The sequence below is a fragment of the Gadus macrocephalus genome, chromosome 3, assembly GCF_031168955.1.
Source record: "Gadus macrocephalus chromosome 3, ASM3116895v1".
NCBI classification, from domain to species: domain Eukaryota; kingdom Metazoa; phylum Chordata; class Actinopteri; order Gadiformes; family Gadidae; genus Gadus; species Gadus macrocephalus.
The window spans coordinates 22,726,260-22,743,851 of NC_082384.1; the positions used below are offsets into that span (position 1 = coordinate 22,726,260).

Below are 17,592 nucleotides of genomic sequence, written 5' to 3' on the forward strand. Positions count from 1 at the left end.
ATGTGTTTGTTATTGTTAACAATTATTTTTTACTTTCTAAACATTTTGCTCATGAAGGCTGAACCACACCAATACACTATCATCTGTGGTTTCCATTATTGTTGCCTGATTCTAGTTCTATGTATTTTCAACAAAAATGTTCAAGGAAAGAACTTTTCTCCTGTACCAACTCCAATGTAATCGTTTTATGTTTTTGTCAAAGCGAATCAGGCTTTGGTGGGTATTATGTGTAGTTCATGGTTTGTGAGACTCTCCACTCAGAGGCTCACTTCCTGCCTCAACTGTTGATTCTTACCGCTAATGAGCCCCCCCCCTCCTCCCCCCAAACACACACACACACACACACACACACACACACACACACACACACACACACACACACACACACACACACACACACACACACACACACACACACAAAACATATATTGACTATCAATAACAGCCTCAACAGCAGCACCATCAGTAATATCAATATGGTGGTGGTTAGTGAGGTCCCCCCTTCACTTTAGGCGTCTTTGAGTGTTATTAATTATTATTATTATTCATGTTTAACCTCTGTTTTCCTTTTATTCCTAGTCTGTTTTACATAGTTTTGAATGATGACTATATGCTCTGTAAGGTGACCTTGGGTGTCTTGAAAGGCGCCTCTAAATTAAATGTATTATTATTATTATTATTATTATATATAAAGTTATTCATAAAACTTTCTTAACAGCAGAATTACAATATAATAACAACTGCAGGCTCCAAAGATGAACAAAAACAATTGTGCACATAAAAAAGGTATAAAAAGAAGTCATCAAAACAGACAAATACACACACACAGAACTATTTTTCACACACCCCAAAACTACCTCAAAGTGCAGTATTTTCCTAATCGAAATATTTTCCCCATAAGATCTGTAACTGTTGGATAGTGTGCAATACTGCGTGTGCATTCTCAGCAGCTGCAGGAAGCTTCTCAAAGGTGCATGATGACTTTTCCTGGCAGTAAAATCACTAATCAAGTCATCATAGTCAGCATGTGCCACTTAAGCGTTCTTATCCCATTGTTGACCGTAGATATGTTTCATGAGTTTCAGTTAGGAAAAACTGCGCTGGAAAGGAAGCTCCGCCTCTTTTTTACATATTATGTAAAAACATGTAATTTTCCCGAATTGAGTGATAGGGAACACAATTAAGAAAAAACAACTAACTTATCTATTTTTTGTAATGTAATAATGTAACAATTATCATACATTTTTTACCAACCACTTCCTGCCTCAACTGTTGATTCTTACCGCTAAAATATAAATGATACCGATGTAATTTCCCTTGATTGTGCAATCTAGGTTCAATACAGCTCGTACTGTGGGCTATGAAGGGGATGTGGGGAACAAAACGACTCTCCACATGTACCCAGAGAGCGCTGTGGATTTGGATGACCACACACATCTCATATTATTTCCCTTCAAAATAAGGGACCTTGAGTGGCTAGTCAGCGCTTTCACCACAAAATCTCTGACAATGTAAGTCAACACAATATACAATAAACAAAACATATGTTCAAATTACTTACGAAGTGCTTAGCGATGTCTGATTCTTAGAAATGACGAGTTGAGTCGGCGATTCAAGTTGAATCGACTGAATTTCTTTTTTGTGAAGCAAATTCAATTATTCTCAACGAAATGCCCCAAATGTCTTTAACAATTATTATTGTTTACTTACTAAACATTTTGCTTTTGATCACATGAGGGCTGAACCACACCGATACTGTTACGTGGGCGTTTGGCAGAACCCAAGTGCACAGACTGACGACGAGCGTAGAACAGTTTCAAGAGTTTATTCAGATACAGGATCGGCAGGCAGAGCGTAGTCAGCAGGCAGAGGTCGGCAACGGGAGGGCAGATGGGCGGTAGGGAACGGGTGAACAGACAGACCGACAGGGACTCGACGGCGATCGGGAGGTCAGGCAGGCGAAGGGTCGAAAGCAGAGGAGGCAGGCTGGTGGATCAGGAGTCGGGGGCGGAGGAGCAGACAGGCCGACAGGGGCTGGGCGGCAGGCAGGACAGTCAGGCAGGCAGGGATCAGAGAACAGGCAGGATAGTCAGAGATCAGAGAACAGGCAGGATCGGAGGTGGGTCAGGATTCGAAAGCACTGTGAAACACAAGCGACAATCTGGCAGGGAATTTTCGGACGGAGAGGACTGATATAGGGAGAGCACAGGTGAAGGTGGTTGAGTTAATTAGGAGAGATCAGGGTGGAAGGTAGCCTGGCTCCGCCCGCCTAAGTACTTCCGCTCAATTAGAATTTCCCTTCAGTACTAGGTCTGGACCTGCTGTATGTAATTTGGTTTTCTGGTGCTGTCATGCCAAATTTGTACCGGCTGCCAAATTTGTACCGGGCGCGTCATCCATACGTAATCCATTCCAAACCTGCCTGGCAACAGATGATCGCCCGGTACAAATTTGGCAGCCGGTACAAATTTGGCATGACAGTGCCACTGTCATGCCAAATTTGTACCGGCTGCCAAATTTGTACCGGGCGTGTCATCCATACGTAATCCATTCCAAACCTGCCTGGCAACAGATGATCGCCCGGTACAAATTTGGCAGCCGGTACAAATTTGGCATGACAGTGCCGCTGTCATGCCAAATTTGTACTGGCTGCCAAATTTGTACCGGGCGCGTCATCCATACGTAATCCATTCCAAACCTGCCTGGCAGCAGATGATCGCGTCGTCCGTTGCCGGGCAGGTTTCAAAAAACATTCGCGCTCATGTTGCCAAAGACGAAATAACATAATACAGTTAACGGATCGCTAGATAACACTTGTTTTTACTTTATATTTGTATTGTATTCAATTGTTTAATCAAATTTAGCTAGTAAACTGAGTGTTTAAAGCGGGTTTCAAAAAACATTCGCGCTCATGTTGCCAAAGAGGAAATAACATAATACAGAAAACGGATCGCTAGATAACACTTGTTTTTACTTTATATTTGTATTGTATTTAATTGTTTAATCAAATTTAGCAAGTAAACTGAGTGTTTAAAGCAGGTCAAGGACGAAATAGCACAATACAGATAACGGATTGCTAGATCTAAGGTTCGCGAATGTCCGTGAACCTTTCACGTCATTCGACGCGATCGTCCGTTGCCAGGCAACGGACGACGCGATCATCTGTTGCCAGGCAGGTTTGGAATGGATTACGTATGGATGACGCGCCCGGTACAAATTTGGCAGCCGGTACAAATTTGGCATGACACCGCCACAGCGGCCGCCAATCAGCGAACAGAGGGCGTGTCTGAGAACAATGACGATAAAGTTGTACGCCAGTTTGAGTTGTTGTTGTAGGTCGGTAGTTGATTTACAATGTGCAATTTTTCCCTGATAAATTAAATTAGACGAACAAAACCTGCAGCTGTCGTTGACGGACATTTTCGTGCAGACGCGCAAGGTGTTTGGTTTGTGTACAACCTGCGCGTGATTCCCGGCGCATGACATACGTCACAACCAAACGTTAGCGATTGGTTATGGCAGATCCAGAGTGGCACTGGGCAGATCCAATCATTTTAAACTTCAACAGACACCCGCCTTCAAGTGAGTTAACGTTTGTCAATTGATTAGGTCCAGACTCTCTGTACAAATGAAATGAAATGAAGTGAAGTACGAGAGTCTGGTATAACCAGGCTAGGTGGAAGGCAGGTGAATGGGAAAACCAGGGGCAGACCATGACAGATACAGTATCATCTGTGGTTTTCATTATTGTTGAATGATTCTACTTCTATGTATCTTCAACAAAATTGGACACAAAATTTCAAGGAAATAACCTTTCTCCTGTACCAACGCCAATGTAATCGTTTTATGTTTTTTGTCTTTTTCACAGGACATACAGACGGATGAAATCCACAGTCAAAGCGATTCAGGGTTTGGTGAGTATTAAGTGATGTTCATGGTTTTGCCAGATACCACACAGTGGTGACCTTTTACAAATATTTTCTTGTTCCGAAAGGTATGTCAATGTAATGCCCCTTGCAGAGGCTGATTCTGAGCTCCTCATGCACCCAGGTAAAGGTTCTCTATCCTTGCTTTATCCAATATGTCCATGAAAACTGGCTGGGAAAAAAAAGGAAGGTATCCATCCACTGGCTTTATGAGTGTGGTGCTTGCAATGCACATTTGTGATGAGGTAAGTCCAATGGAAACATCAATAAACACTATAATTCAGTATATTATTCTCTATGACAATGAACAGCTACGTGTCTGATTTCCTAGGTCAGTGTATTTGGATTTGGCGCAGACAAGGATGGAAACTGGAGACACTACTGGGAGGAGCTTCGAAACAAACATTTTGGAACTGGACCCCATGGTGGAGGGCAAGAGTACAAACGTATTCTGGAACTTGCAGAGAAGCAGAAACTGAACTTCTATAAAGGGTTTTGATTGTTTTTCCGTCTCTCTGACACAATGGTCGTGGCAGTAGTACATCAGCACTTAAACATTTACTGCCAACCTCACTTCTTTCTCCATTTTTTAAGACTCCTCTAGTTAGGGTTGTGATGATTTGAGATCAAACATGGACACATCTCTGTGGTTACATTTTGTAGCTTATTTTGTTGGTGTCTTGTTCAGCAGTTTGTCAAACTGTGGAGTGAGCTTGAGATCTGGGGTCTCTTATGGCCCTGACAAACCATTCTTGCTGCACATCGTCAGCAGAGAAGGCAGACCAATTTGGTCATGGCCAATTCAACATGTGCATTTGGCCGAAAAGATCACCGACGGCTTTTTTCGACAGCCGATTGCACATCACACACCAAACAAACTCAGGTAACCGAGCTCGCCAGACTGTCTGAAGACCGATAATCCGGTTTATGTGTCAGGGCTTTTAATGAAAGAGGGCCTCAAAGAAAATTTCGTGGCTTCAGATCTACAAGAATTGATGCAAAATTCTTTGAGAGGATAGTGTAAACTCTACACTATGCTTAGGGGGGCCTGGTGGATCTCTTCTCTGCTCTCTGGACTCTCTCTTTTTTGGGCGCTGTCTTTTTCCTCCTCTAGCTGACGGATACGTCTCTCTAGGAGAGCTCTACTTTATATGTTTTTAAAACAGGTTTTAAAGTAGTAGCTTGGAAGGATATTAAGCCTGTTGCTTCTGCCGTCTTGCTGTCATTCCACCTCGTTAGGAAAGGGGTATTCAAACATGAATTATATTTTTGTTGTGAAATAATAAAACCATGACAAGGAAAGCGGTCAATAAGTGTTATTTCAAACACAAAAATAGACAAACAAATTTTAATTTCTTAAAAAACGGCAAGGAAGAACGGGGGTCCGTTTTTTTTTGTTTCTGTGAACAAAGACAGACAAAAACTGAGCTAGTCCGCAGATCATTTGTTTCTCCGGTTTCGCCGAAAGCAGGTGTGTTTGTTTTTCTAGCCTCACCTTGTGATTCCTAAAATAAGCTCCAAGCCAGGCTTGTTAATCAGGAACGCCCATGTATGGCATCAACCAATGATGCCATGATGATTTCTTTCCGTTCTCATCATGTTCATCAAGCACAACTTGTTCTTCCATATACTTGTGGCAAACTGGCAAACATTTCACCCAGTTTTCCCTAATCCTTTTACCTCCCCTCCCTCATCCATCAGTGAACAACCAGTTTACCCAATCCCTCTAACCTTCCCTAAATTGCCCCTTCCCCTTAGTAGATACCCTTGTCCATTCCTTTCACAACACCCTCTATCCATTAGGTGGTCTCGACCTCATCAGCTTTATTATAAAGTAATGTCATTCTTTGTGTGGGATTGTGTGTGGGTTGGGTTGTTTTAGCACCCTAACCTGGTACAGTATGCACACTTACACCAAGTTGAAGGGGGTGGGACAAAGCGCAGAAGGCATCTGATCCGATCAATCATAATCAGACTGGCGCTGGTGTGGAACACACACGCTGCTTTTGTTGTTGCAATAAACCCATAATATATTAATTTTTTTTGTTTAATTTATTGTATGACGATATTTCTATGTGTGAGGTGCATTGAACCTACCTCGTGTATGAAAATAATATAGAAATAAAGTTGCCCTGCCTTCACTCGCGAAATCCCGTGTCTGTACTGCTTTAATTGGCTTTATGTTCCCTTTTGTTTTACAGTTGCCATAAGTTTTAAGATATTCTTTGAAACAAATCATTTCACCATTTTCTTCAAACAAATTGGCCCTGGTGGGATTAATAAAGTTGTTTGTATTGTATTGTATTGATAAGTAAGTGTGTAAAAATCTATTCGTTGAAGGTTGATATTGTAAACAGATGGCTGAATTACTGAATCTATTTACAGAATAAGAGTCCCTTGCATACAGTTTTACAACGAGGGCACTCAACACGAAGGAACCAAAGTCCAAACCAGTATCTGATAAGGCTGACTTTCTTAACATTTCTATGTAAGATGACAACCAAATGTTGAATGACTACCGTAGTGAGAATGGTTAGTGTGGTGGTAGTGATAGAGGTGGGGTTGCTGAATGTTGTAAAGATGGAGTACACACACACACACACACACACACACACACACACACACACACACACACACACACACACACACACACACACACACACACACACACACACACAGGTTATATTGATTACCTTATTATTAGTTTGCACTGAGATAAAAGTTTGAAAAAAGTGTAACGACTGTGAATAAATAATACATTTATATATTTAATATAAATGTAATTATGTATAAGTGGTTTAAAAAAGATTGAATATCTTAACAAAATTGGAGTTGAGACAAGAGGGAAAAAGTAAGGTACTATTGGGGTTGGGGGGGGGGGGGGGGGGGGGTGTTGTGTCGTGAACCTACGGACTTCAGTGGGGGTTTCACTCCGTCTGCGCACGGCACCTTCTCAACGAGCAGGTGTGCGCCTGCAGCCAGAGGGGGCGCCAAAATACCTATTCCCCACACAATGTTATGTCGTACTTCATTGATAACCGCTACGCAGCGCGTTTTTTTTTTGTACTGCTCGTGGTGCCCCCCATGTGATTTGGCGCCCCCCACAAATATGCCGCCCCGGGCGGCTGCCTGGTTCGCCCGTGCCTAAAACCGCCACTGCTAATTGACTGATCCATCCAGCATAAAACTAGGTGGACACTCCCACTTGTGATGAGAGGAATTTTTATATCATTCTATCAATGTATTGTACAGCCCCAATAAATATGTTGCAATCAAAAACGACTGAAGGTAAAAAGGAAGGTAAGGCATCATTTTTCGTTGTATTGTCGCTATTCTTCTGCATCTAGTTCATCTAGATTAGCTCACAGAATTATGAGGCCTATATTAATGGACCACGCGGAGTCTCAGCTTTTATAAGACATAACGTTTGTGTTGATAGCATATCGTGAAAAATATATATTTCAAGCACATTAGCATTTAGCATTTACCAGAAGCAGAAACACGGCCACGTATGAAGAACCTGGACTCAAACCATTGACTCGTTCTCAAAAACTTGGACTTAAGTTGAACACGATCAGGATCAGTCGAAGTAGAGGGAATGAGTTTAGCCTCAAGTCAAAAAATGTGTGTTGACATCATCAAGCTTTCAGCAGGGAACCAGCTAGAAATTCAAATTGTTTCCTTATAACTGAAGGAAGACGCACGATGCACTAAATCAACAACGCAAGGTCACAGTTCAAAAGTGGGAAATGCGGTGTAAAAATTAAAACATTAATACATGTGTTGCCCTATTGGGTCACATAAATTATTCTCCCTTCTTCTGGAGATCATTTTATTTATGTCTAGATTATAATCGACAAAACACTGGTTAAGCAATTATAAACTTTTAAATAATTGTACACTGTGCTGTTGTTTGGATTTAGGCTTGCAGACATATAGGCTTCATGTGGTTGGTCGGATATCAGACATGTCCAGTGTATTGTGTTTAACTATCCAAAACTTTGAAAAATTGAAAGAATACTTTAAGAGTATTTATTGAGATCGCCACGTTTAAATGTCCATCTTTCACAGATTGAATCATCCCATTCTCAAAATGGCAAGGCGCAGACGAGGAGTATACACTATCCTATTCATTACTGGGATAATGTGCATACTTGTGCTACTTGAAATTGCTACAACCGACAAACATTCGTGGATTTATAAGGTGCTGCCCTGGTTCAGTCTGAAGGGCTTGCCTCCCTGCGGGTGCAATAGATGTGTTACAGATGATGACGATCCATGGTTTACGAAACGCTTCGACGCGTCTCATAAGACCTTTTTGACGCGGAACAACGCTCTCTCAGAGCGTGATTTCAGATGGTGGAAGGTAAATATATCCAAAAAACAATGTCAGATGGTAACGAGAACAAGCAAGTAAATCTAGATTCAAAATCCACATCAAATATATCAATACTCAGTGACTAAAACTTCTACCAACTCGTACAACAGTAAAGGAAGATCGTTAATTATCCTCTTCTCTTCACATCAGAACTTGCAATTTGGCAATAAGGCCTTTCCCACCTACAGAATGGCCGAGATGAAGGTGTTTGAGATTTTCCCACAACAGGAGAGCTTCATGGACTCCAGCCCTGATCGCTGCAGGACCTGTGCTGTGGTTGGGAATTCAGTTAATTTGCTGGGGTCTCAATATGGACCCCTCATCGACTTTCATGACGTCATCATGAGGTAAATTATGCCAGCCTACCCTGCCCCCTGTGGAAGCCGGACTAGATTTCCTGCTTGTCGCTTATTGAAGGTTAAGTCCATTAGGCTAGTTCATTCTGAGCAGCCATTGATGAGCTAAATAATAATAATAATAATAATAATACATTTAATTTAGAGGCGCCTTTCAAGACACCCAAGGTCACCTTACAGAGCATAAAGTCATCATAAATCGTTTAAAAAACAAGACATTGTGAAAAAAAACAAAAAAAACAAAAAACATAATAAATGGGGCAGGGCAGATCCGTGGCATACTGGTGAAGGAGTTGGACTGGTAACTGGAGGGTGGCCAGTTCGAATCCTGAGAAAATCCACGGATGAGGTGCCCTTGAGCAAGGCATCTGAAACCCTCCTGCTCCCCGGGCGCTGCACCGCGGCAGCCCACTGCTCCGGTAGTGCCGGTGTGCCCCCATGTGTGTGCCACCATGTGTGTGCCCCCATGTGTGTGGACCTCTGTGAGTGTATGTGTTCACCGGCTACCCGGATGGGTCAAAAGCAGAGAATGAATTCCTAGTACCTGTGTACATGGCGAAATAATAATAAATAAACAATAAATAAAACAAAAACAAGACAAAACAAAAACAAACAAACAATCAAAACAGTGATCAGTTAGACGTTGTGTGCGAGTTTGAACAGGTGAGTTTTGAGTTTTGAGTTGTGACTTGAAGGTTGTAATGGTGTCTGACTGTTTTATGTGTGGGGGGAGCGAGTTCCAGAGCCTGGAATGAAATGAACCATGAATAATAATAATAATAATACATTTAATTTAGAGGCGCCTTTCAAAACACCCAAGGTCACCTTACAGAGCATATAGTCATCATACAATTTTTTAAAAAACAAGACATTGTTTGTATGAATGTATATCAACAAACAAACAAAGAGATGTAGGCCTAAAACTACATATAGTCCCTGAAATATAAATGATACTGATGTTATTTCCCTTGATTGTGCAATCTAGGTTCAATACAGCTCGTACTGTGGGCTACGAAGGGGATGTGGGGAACAAAACAACTCTCCACATCATGTACCCAGAGAGCGCTGTGGATTTGGATGACCACACACATCTCATATTATTTCCCTTCAAAATAAGGGACCTTGAGTGGCTAGTCAGCGCTTTCACCACAAAATCTGTGAAAATGTAAGTCAACACAATATACAATAAACAAAACAACTTGTGTCTAAATGACTTAAGAAGTGCTTAGCAATGTCTGAATCTCAGAAACGACGATCACTTCAAGTTTAATCGACTTTATAAGTCTTTGTTTAGGGACCGTCCAATTCCAGCCTCATTTTGACCATTTCCATAGCAGAAAAAAATTATGGGAAGCAAAGCAATTTACTCTCAAGGAAATGCAAAGAATTATTATTTTTTACTTTCTAAACATTTGCTTTAGATCACATGAAGGCTGAACCACACCGATACACTATCATTTATGGTTTTCATTATTGCTGCCTGATTCTAGGTCTATGTTTTTCCACAAAAATGTACACAATATTTCAACCAACCATTTGTACCAACTCCAATGTAATTGTGTTATGTTTTTGTCTTTTTCACAGGACATACAGACGGATAAAATCAACAGTGAAAGCAAATCAGGGTTTGGTGGGTTTTACGTGAGGTTCAGTGTTTTGCCAGATATCACATAGTGGTGACCTTTTAAAAATGTTTTCTAGTTCTGAAAGGTACAATATGTCAATGTAATGCCCCTTGCAGAGGCTGATTCTGAGCTCCTCATGCACCCAGGTAAAGGTTCTCTATCCTGGCTTTATCCAATATGTCCATGAAAACTGGCTGGGAAAAAAAGGAAGGTATCCATCCACTGGCTTTATGGGCGTGGTGCTTGCAATGCACATTTGTGATGAGGTAGGTAAAATGGAAACATCAATATACACTATAATTCACTATGATATTCTCTATGATAATGAACAGCTATGTGTCTGATTTCCTAGGTCAGTGTATTTGGATTTGGGGCAGACAAGGATGGAAACTGGAGACACTACTGGGAGGAGCTTCGAAACAAACATTATGGAACTGGACCCCATGGAGGAGGGCAAGAGTACAAACGTATTCTGGAACTAGCAAAGAGGAAAAAGCTGAACTTCTATCGAGGGTTTTGAATGTTTTCTGTCCCTCTGACACAAGGGTAGTGGTAGCAGTACATCAGGACCCTGAATCTAAAACACTTACCACTAACTTCACATCTCTCGTTTTTTGAATCTGTCTTTTCTGCACACCCCCGGCATTGAGACCGCTGTAGTTAGGGGAGTCATGATTTCAGATCAAACATGGACAAATCGAATGTGTTTACTTATTTTGTTGATTTGTTGAATCACTTGTTGAGGGCTGCAGCCCCGCAAGAAGTGATGCAAAACGTTTTTGTGAGGTCATCATAATATAAAAAACAATACTGTTTACTTAGGGTAAGGGTGGCCTGCCGGACCTCTGCTCTCTGGAGTCTCTCCTTTCTTTGGCATTGTCTTTCCCTCCTCTAGCTCAGCGATTCCCAACACCCGGTCCGCGTACCGGAACTGGTCCATGGACCCGTTAGAACCGGGCCTTGAAATATTTCCAGAAAAGCCCAAATAATAAACAATATATTATGTCATTATGTAATTTATGTAATTTTATTTCCTCCAACACATAGAATCCATACACTTATTTATATTGGGGAAAAGGGAAACATTTTGTGAATTGTGTGAATTTTGTGAAAGTTGAATCATTGGTATATTCAATTCATACAATTAGCCTTTGTGGGCCACCTAGTTCATGACATGCAAATAAACCACTTAAAAAAATTAAGCAACGTAAATGCCCTACGTGTCTTTGCACTACTTTTATGCCTATTTAAGTCTTGCGTGACTTTTTTGTGATTCTCTTATACATTTTATTATTTTATATGATTGCATATAGGAAGGCATTTCATTTCTGTTGCTTTAATTGTTGTGGGACTGAAAAATAAACCATCTTAAAAAACAGCCACATCCTTTGTTTCAAAATGATGCATAAAAATTGACTAGGTACCGGTCCTCAACTCTTTTTGTCTTTGGGACAAAAAGAGTTGGGATTGGGAACCCCTGCTCTAACTGACATATATGTCTATCTTTGAGAGCTATATTTTTTTTTCTATGAGGGAGGTACAGAAACAGGAGTCCATGGTACCTTGTTTGATGCAGAGACAAATCGCTAAAAACACAGATTATATAATATAGTTAGGAAGTAAAGAGAGTCGGAGAGAAAGTAGGTGCATCTGGAAGAGAAGTGCTCATTTTAAACATTTTAAAAAATACTCCTCTACCCAACAGCATTTTACTCCCCATTTTGAATAATTAGCGGCAACAGGAATCCCGTCGTTCAGTTTCCTTGTGTATTTAAAAAAAAAAAGTTCGCTCATGGAAGTGTCTTGAACAAAACCGTGCATCCTCTGTGTTAATCAAACAAACTCGGAGTCTATCCTGCAGAGTCCCACTTCATGACACTCACCTGCCTTGTGACGGAAAATCTACCTGTTACGTTTTTCTTTATGAACTTGGTTTTGTATATTATTGCGTGTGCGGTCGTGCCATCCTGTTATTCTGCAGGGTTGTCTAAAATGTAGTCTAAACATTCAGCCTGACCAGTGGCCCGAACCAGTGCAAATACCCCACGTTATGACTCCTCTACATCAAACATTATGAAGTTACAGACCATGGGAGGCCCAACTGAAGAGCTACGGGACGGTCTGCTGGACGACCCAAAGAGACAGTCCAGCAGGACCAACAGCACCAGGGCGGTGGCCTCCACGGTGCCAGTGTAGCCACAAGGACGTGGCCTGAACAAAGAGACAAAGGAGGGTCCCAGAGACGGGAGAGACGTGGGGACAGGCACTTCAAAGGACAGCCTGTGATGCGGATGAGAGGCAGGAAGCAGAGAGAGAGGTGGAGGCGTGTCCAGGCGGATGAAGAGCAGTGTACGGAGAGTATCGCACTAGACACAGCATTTACAAAGAGACAAGATCTAATGTGTAACTATGGACTGTGTATAGATTGTGTGATAGTTTCTAAAGAAGTATATCTGAAAGGTTTGAAAGTTATTAGGAAAAGTGGTTTGAAGGATCATAGACAAATAGAAAAGTTGAAGGTTAAAGAAATGTACCAGACAGAATCCAAATGTACGACAGCGGTAGAATTCATTAAGGCACACAACGTTAAAATTGAACCCCAAAAAGCATAAACATGATGTATGCAACAATGTTTTTCAGAGTTAAAGTAGAAGGCCTGTAAGCCATGCTTACAGGCCTGGCCTTTCCCCTTTTATGCTAAATTGACACATGGGAAAGTCGATGTGTCACCTGGTGGCCAGGCAGAAAGGAAACAGCCTTCCGGTCATCTTGCAGACAGCAGCGGGTATGTTCCCTCCAACCGGCGCCTGACAGATTATGAATGATAGGATCAGATGTCTCCTGCGCTTTTTCCCACCCTCCTCAACTTGGTGTAAGTATGCATACTGTACCAGGTGAGGCTGCTAAAACAACCCACCGTCCACACCCACACACACAGTTCCACACAAAGAATGACATTCCTCTACCACCGTCACAGTCTACTACCGATAAGCACACCTCGATGAAGCATTGCAGACTATGACAACATCTGAGGCTGCAAGTGTGGGAATCTTTTATTTATATAAGGCATGTGCATGTGTGGGAGAATTTTATTCATAAATAGTTATATCGGTATGTTTATCGCCTCACCATGCAGGCTTCAATAAGGATTTCAATCCGTGCTAACAGTGGACCCCCCCCCCCCACACTTGTCCTTTCCATTTGGGAAGACGCAGAGGTGAACTGTCCGCCGCGCCCCCCTTTCCCCTTCTCACACAGCTTCTGTGCACGGCACCTCGTCAGCAAGCAGGTGCGCCTGCAGGCGGAGGGGGCGCCAAAATGCCAATTCCCAACACAGTGATATATAGATCATAGAAAACCGCTGTGTGGCGCAGATGTTTTTTTTTTTTAGAAGTGCTCGTGCCGCCCCCCATGTGTCATGAAATAATGCCGACCCGGGAGGCTGTGTCATGCCAAATTTGTACCGGCTGCCAAATTTGTACCGGGCGCGTCATTCATACGTAATCCATTCCAAACCTGCCTGGCAGCAGATGATCGCGTCGTCCGTTGCCGGGCAGGTTTCAAAAAACATTTGCGCTCATGTTGCCAAAGACAAAATAACATAATACAGTTAACGGATCGCTGGATAACACTTGTTTTTACTTTATATTTGTATTGTATTCAATTGTTTAATCAAATTTAGCTAGTAAACTGAGTGTTTAAAGCGGGTTTCAAAAAACATTCGCACTCATGTTGCCAAAGACGAAATAACATAATACAGAAAACGGATCGCTAGATAACACTTGTTTTTACTTTATATTTGTATTGTATTTAATTGTTTAATCAAATTTAGCAAGTAAACTGAGTGTTTAAAGCAGGTCAAGGACGAAATAGCACAATACAGATAACGGATCGCTAGATAGAAGGTTTGCGAATGTCCGTGAACCTTTCACGTCATTCGACGCGATCGTCCGTTGCCAGGCAACGGACGACGCGATCATCTGTTGCCAGGCAGGTTTGGAATGGATTACGTATGGATGACGCGCCCGGTACAAATTTGGCAGCCGGTACAAATTTGGCATGACACCGCCCCCCATGTGTCATGAAATAATGCCGAATGCCAAATTTGCACCGGGAACCTTCAAGCTCGTTCATTCGCACTTGTCCGTTATCTGTATTGTGCTATTTCGTCCTTGAACTGCTTTAAACACTCAGTTTACTTGCTAAATTTGATTAAACAATTAAATACAATACTAATATAAAGTAAAAATAAGTGTTATCTAGCGATCCGTTTTCTGTGTTATGTTATTTCGTCTTTGGCAACATGAGCGCGAATGTTTTTTGAAACCCGCTTTAAACACTCAGTTTACTAGCTAAATTTGATTAAACAATTAAATACAGTACAAATATAAAGTAAAAACAAGTGTTATCTAGCGATCCGTTATCTGTATTATGTTATTTCGTCTTTGGCAACATGAGCGCAAATGTTTTTTGAAACCTGCCCGGCAACGGACAACCCTGACGTAATCAGTTGTCTGTTGCCTGGCAACGGACAATATAATATAATAATATAATATAATATAATATAATATAATATAATATAATATAATATAATATAATATAACATAATATAATATAATATAATATCAAGTCAAGTCAATTTATTGTGTCTCCCAGGGGAGAAATTTGTTTGGATCTGGGCAATAGCTGCATCACATCAGTATGAAACAACATACAACATACAACATACAGTCAGTTCATCACATGGGGAAGTGCAAAATTGTTGTACATAGTATTGGCAAATCACAGATACGAAAACGATCAGTAAAAACTATTGGACAAACAGGCTCAAAAACTGTTGTACATAGTATTGTGCAAACAAGCATTCATGTGCAAAAATAGCAATCTGTAAATTCCCACACTCCTGTGCAAATAGCAATCACACCATACACTCAGCATTCATCCTGACCAAAACTGCTCCTCCATTCATACATCCATACCTGTGCAACAATAGCAATAGCAATCCAACCAGGCATACGATCAACATTAATTCTGGTCTCATTCATTCATCCTTGCATACTCATCTACCAGATCTTGTTCCCTGTGCATACAGTTATCCCTCCCCCCACTCCCCATATAGTCCTAGCTACCTATACATTACTCCATCTCATAACATACATTCCACTGTCAAAAAGACATTGCTTCTCACATGTTGTCATACAGTCATTTTCACAGTTTTTCATTGATGAGCTTGACTGAGAGAGGGATGAATGAGTGTTTGTACCTGTTGTGTTTGCACAGAGAATACCTCCTACCTGAGTTTAACAGTGTATATTCAGAGTGCAGAGGGTGGGAGCTGTCAGATAGGATAGTCTGAGCCTGTCTTATTGTAGTTTGTTCAAAGAGCTTGTGTGGGTTGAGAGGTACTGGTGTTCCAATGATTTTGCCTACTGTCTTAACTAGGTTGAAAATCTGTGTTTTTGACTTGACAGTTAGGTTCCCAAACCAGCTGGTAATACCGTATCGGAGAATGGACTCAATTGTTGCCCTGTAGAATATGATCATGATATTTTTACTGACCCCAAAAACCCTAAGTCTGCGCATGAAATGGAGGCGTTGGTGAGTTCTGGCACACACATCTGCCACATGTGTGCACCAGCTCAAGTCACAGTCGATATGTACCCCTAGGTACTTGAAGGAGGACACCTGTGCAATGCCAGAACCATGTATGGTCACAGTGCTTTTGTCACCAACTGATCTGGGATCCACCAACATTTCTAATGTCTTTTTTGTGTTGATATGAAGTTGGTGTGAGTCACACCAATTAACAAACGTGTCCACAGCAGCTTTGTGAACACTGATGTCTGTGTTTTTAGTGAGAAGAGGACTGAGAATGACAGTGTCATCAGAAAACTTTACGATGTGTTGGTTAGGTGCAGTAATGACGCAGTCATTAGTGTATAATGTAAATAAGAACGGAGAGCTGACGCAGCCTTGGGGGGCGCCGGTGCTACAGACTGCAGAGTCAGACAAAGACCCGTTAAATTTCACCTGTTGAGGCCTGTTTGACAGGAATGAGTGGTACCACCGGATTAGAAAAGGGTTGACTTTTAGCTCTACCAGTTTCTTGAGAAGGATGTCTGGCTGGATTAAGTTGAAAGCAGAGCTAAAATCAACAAAAAGCAATCTGGCATACGCATTAGGACTCTCTAGGTGCTTAAGAATGAGGTGCATTATTGTTAATATGGCATCGCTCGTGCTCCGGTTTTTGGCATAAGCAAATTGGTTTGTGTCAAGCATGGGTTCTACTTCTGAATGGAGTACTTCAATCATAAGCCTCTCTAGAGATTTAAAAACATTGGAGGTAATGGCCACCGGCCGATAGTCATTGTCCTCTTGAGGGCATACTTTCTTGGGTACCGGGATTATGATTGATTTTTTCCATAAGTTGGGTACTGTGAATGTGACTATGGAGAGCTGAAATAATTTGTGCCATACTGGAGAGAGTTCATCTGCAACATTTTTGAGAAAGAAAGCCGACAGATTGTCCAGACCTGTCGCTTTGTTAGTCTGTATGCCTTTATAATATATTATACAACGGGGGGCCTGAATCCAGCGATCTGATTGGTTCCTAACTGTTGTATAATGAGCGTATACATAACTGCTATGACGGCCAATCATTTTGTGAAAGTATCACTCCGCGCCTTGAAGTGGAAAGTGTCAAAGAATACAACCGTATTTTTACTAGTGTGTGTGTGTGGAGTCATTTTGCCATAATTTTAACAGTTGTATAAAAGCAATAGCACCGTTCACTGAAGCCCTAAATCGGCGAGTGAACTGCTCCATAGGATAAATTGCCGGCGAACCGCTCTATCGGAGCCTTCTCTCGGAGGGACGCTAAAGTGTGTTGCATAGCGACCGTCGATTCATAGCGGCAGCCAGCAGGAGGGACTACTTTTTGGTAGTCTTTAATAAAACGGATACTTTGACTTTCTTGGTTTCTTTTTAAATGTAGTGTGTATATGACTTTCGTTTCGCCATAACAGTAACCGTTGTATAAAAGCAATAGATCACTTCAGTCAGTGGCATGTGCTCGTCGGGGGCCGGACAACGCCCCTTAACAGTGGTATAATGAGCACATACCACAGCCTGGCGTGATCTATTGCTTAAATATAATGCTCTGCCACACCTGCCGGGGGTTGTTGAGCTGTTCCTCTATCCTCCTCTTGAATTCTACTTTGGCCCACCTCATGCCTCTCCTCAGGTCGGCGCGAGCGGCGCTGTACAATGCTCTGTCACCTGTTGTGAAGGATGAGTAAAGGGCCCGG

The 17,592-nt window shown here is 41.7% G+C and overlaps 2 protein-coding genes across 2 annotated transcripts; both read left to right on the forward strand.

Annotated features, from left to right (window-relative positions):
- Positions 1 to 1,317: 1,317 nt before the first annotated feature.
- On the forward strand, positions 1,318 to 6,076 carry LOC132454180 (CMP-N-acetylneuraminate-beta-galactosamide-alpha-2,3-sialyltransferase 1-like; the record flags this gene model as incomplete). The annotated part of the gene is given in 5 exon segments (XM_060047398.1): positions 1,318 to 1,511; positions 3,869 to 3,914; positions 4,021 to 4,101; positions 4,103 to 4,171; positions 4,258 to 6,076. Coding segments are annotated over 5 exon segments (558 nt in total), but the record flags the coding sequence as incomplete, so codon positions are not given.
- Positions 6,077 to 7,861: 1,785 nt separating this feature from the next.
- On the forward strand, positions 7,862 to 10,865 carry LOC132454181 (CMP-N-acetylneuraminate-beta-galactosamide-alpha-2,3-sialyltransferase 1-like). Its single transcript, XM_060047399.1, has 6 exons — positions 7,862 to 8,292; positions 8,455 to 8,651; positions 9,646 to 9,825; positions 10,245 to 10,290; positions 10,402 to 10,551; positions 10,638 to 10,865. Exons 1-6 carry the CDS (start codon positions 7,981 to 7,983, stop codon positions 10,803 to 10,805), a joined length of 1,053 nt encoding a protein of 350 aa, XP_059903382.1. The 5' UTR covers positions 7,862 to 7,980; the 3' UTR covers positions 10,806 to 10,865.
- The last annotated feature ends 6,727 nt before the right edge of the window (positions 10,866 to 17,592 follow it).

Bases quoted from the DNA above. Each gene is read 5' to 3' on its own strand.
- LOC132454181 (XM_060047399.1), top strand. From the start codon at position 7,981: ATGTCCATCTTTCACAGATTGAATCATCCCATTCTCAAAATGGCAAGG. The intron at 9,826-10,244 runs GTAAGTCAACAC...TCTTTTTCACAG, and splicing joins ACCACAAAATCTGTGAAAAT to GACATACAGACGGATAAAAT. The intron at 10,552-10,637 runs GTAGGTAAAATG...CTGATTTCCTAG, and splicing joins CAATGCACATTTGTGATGAG to GTCAGTGTATTTGGATTTGG.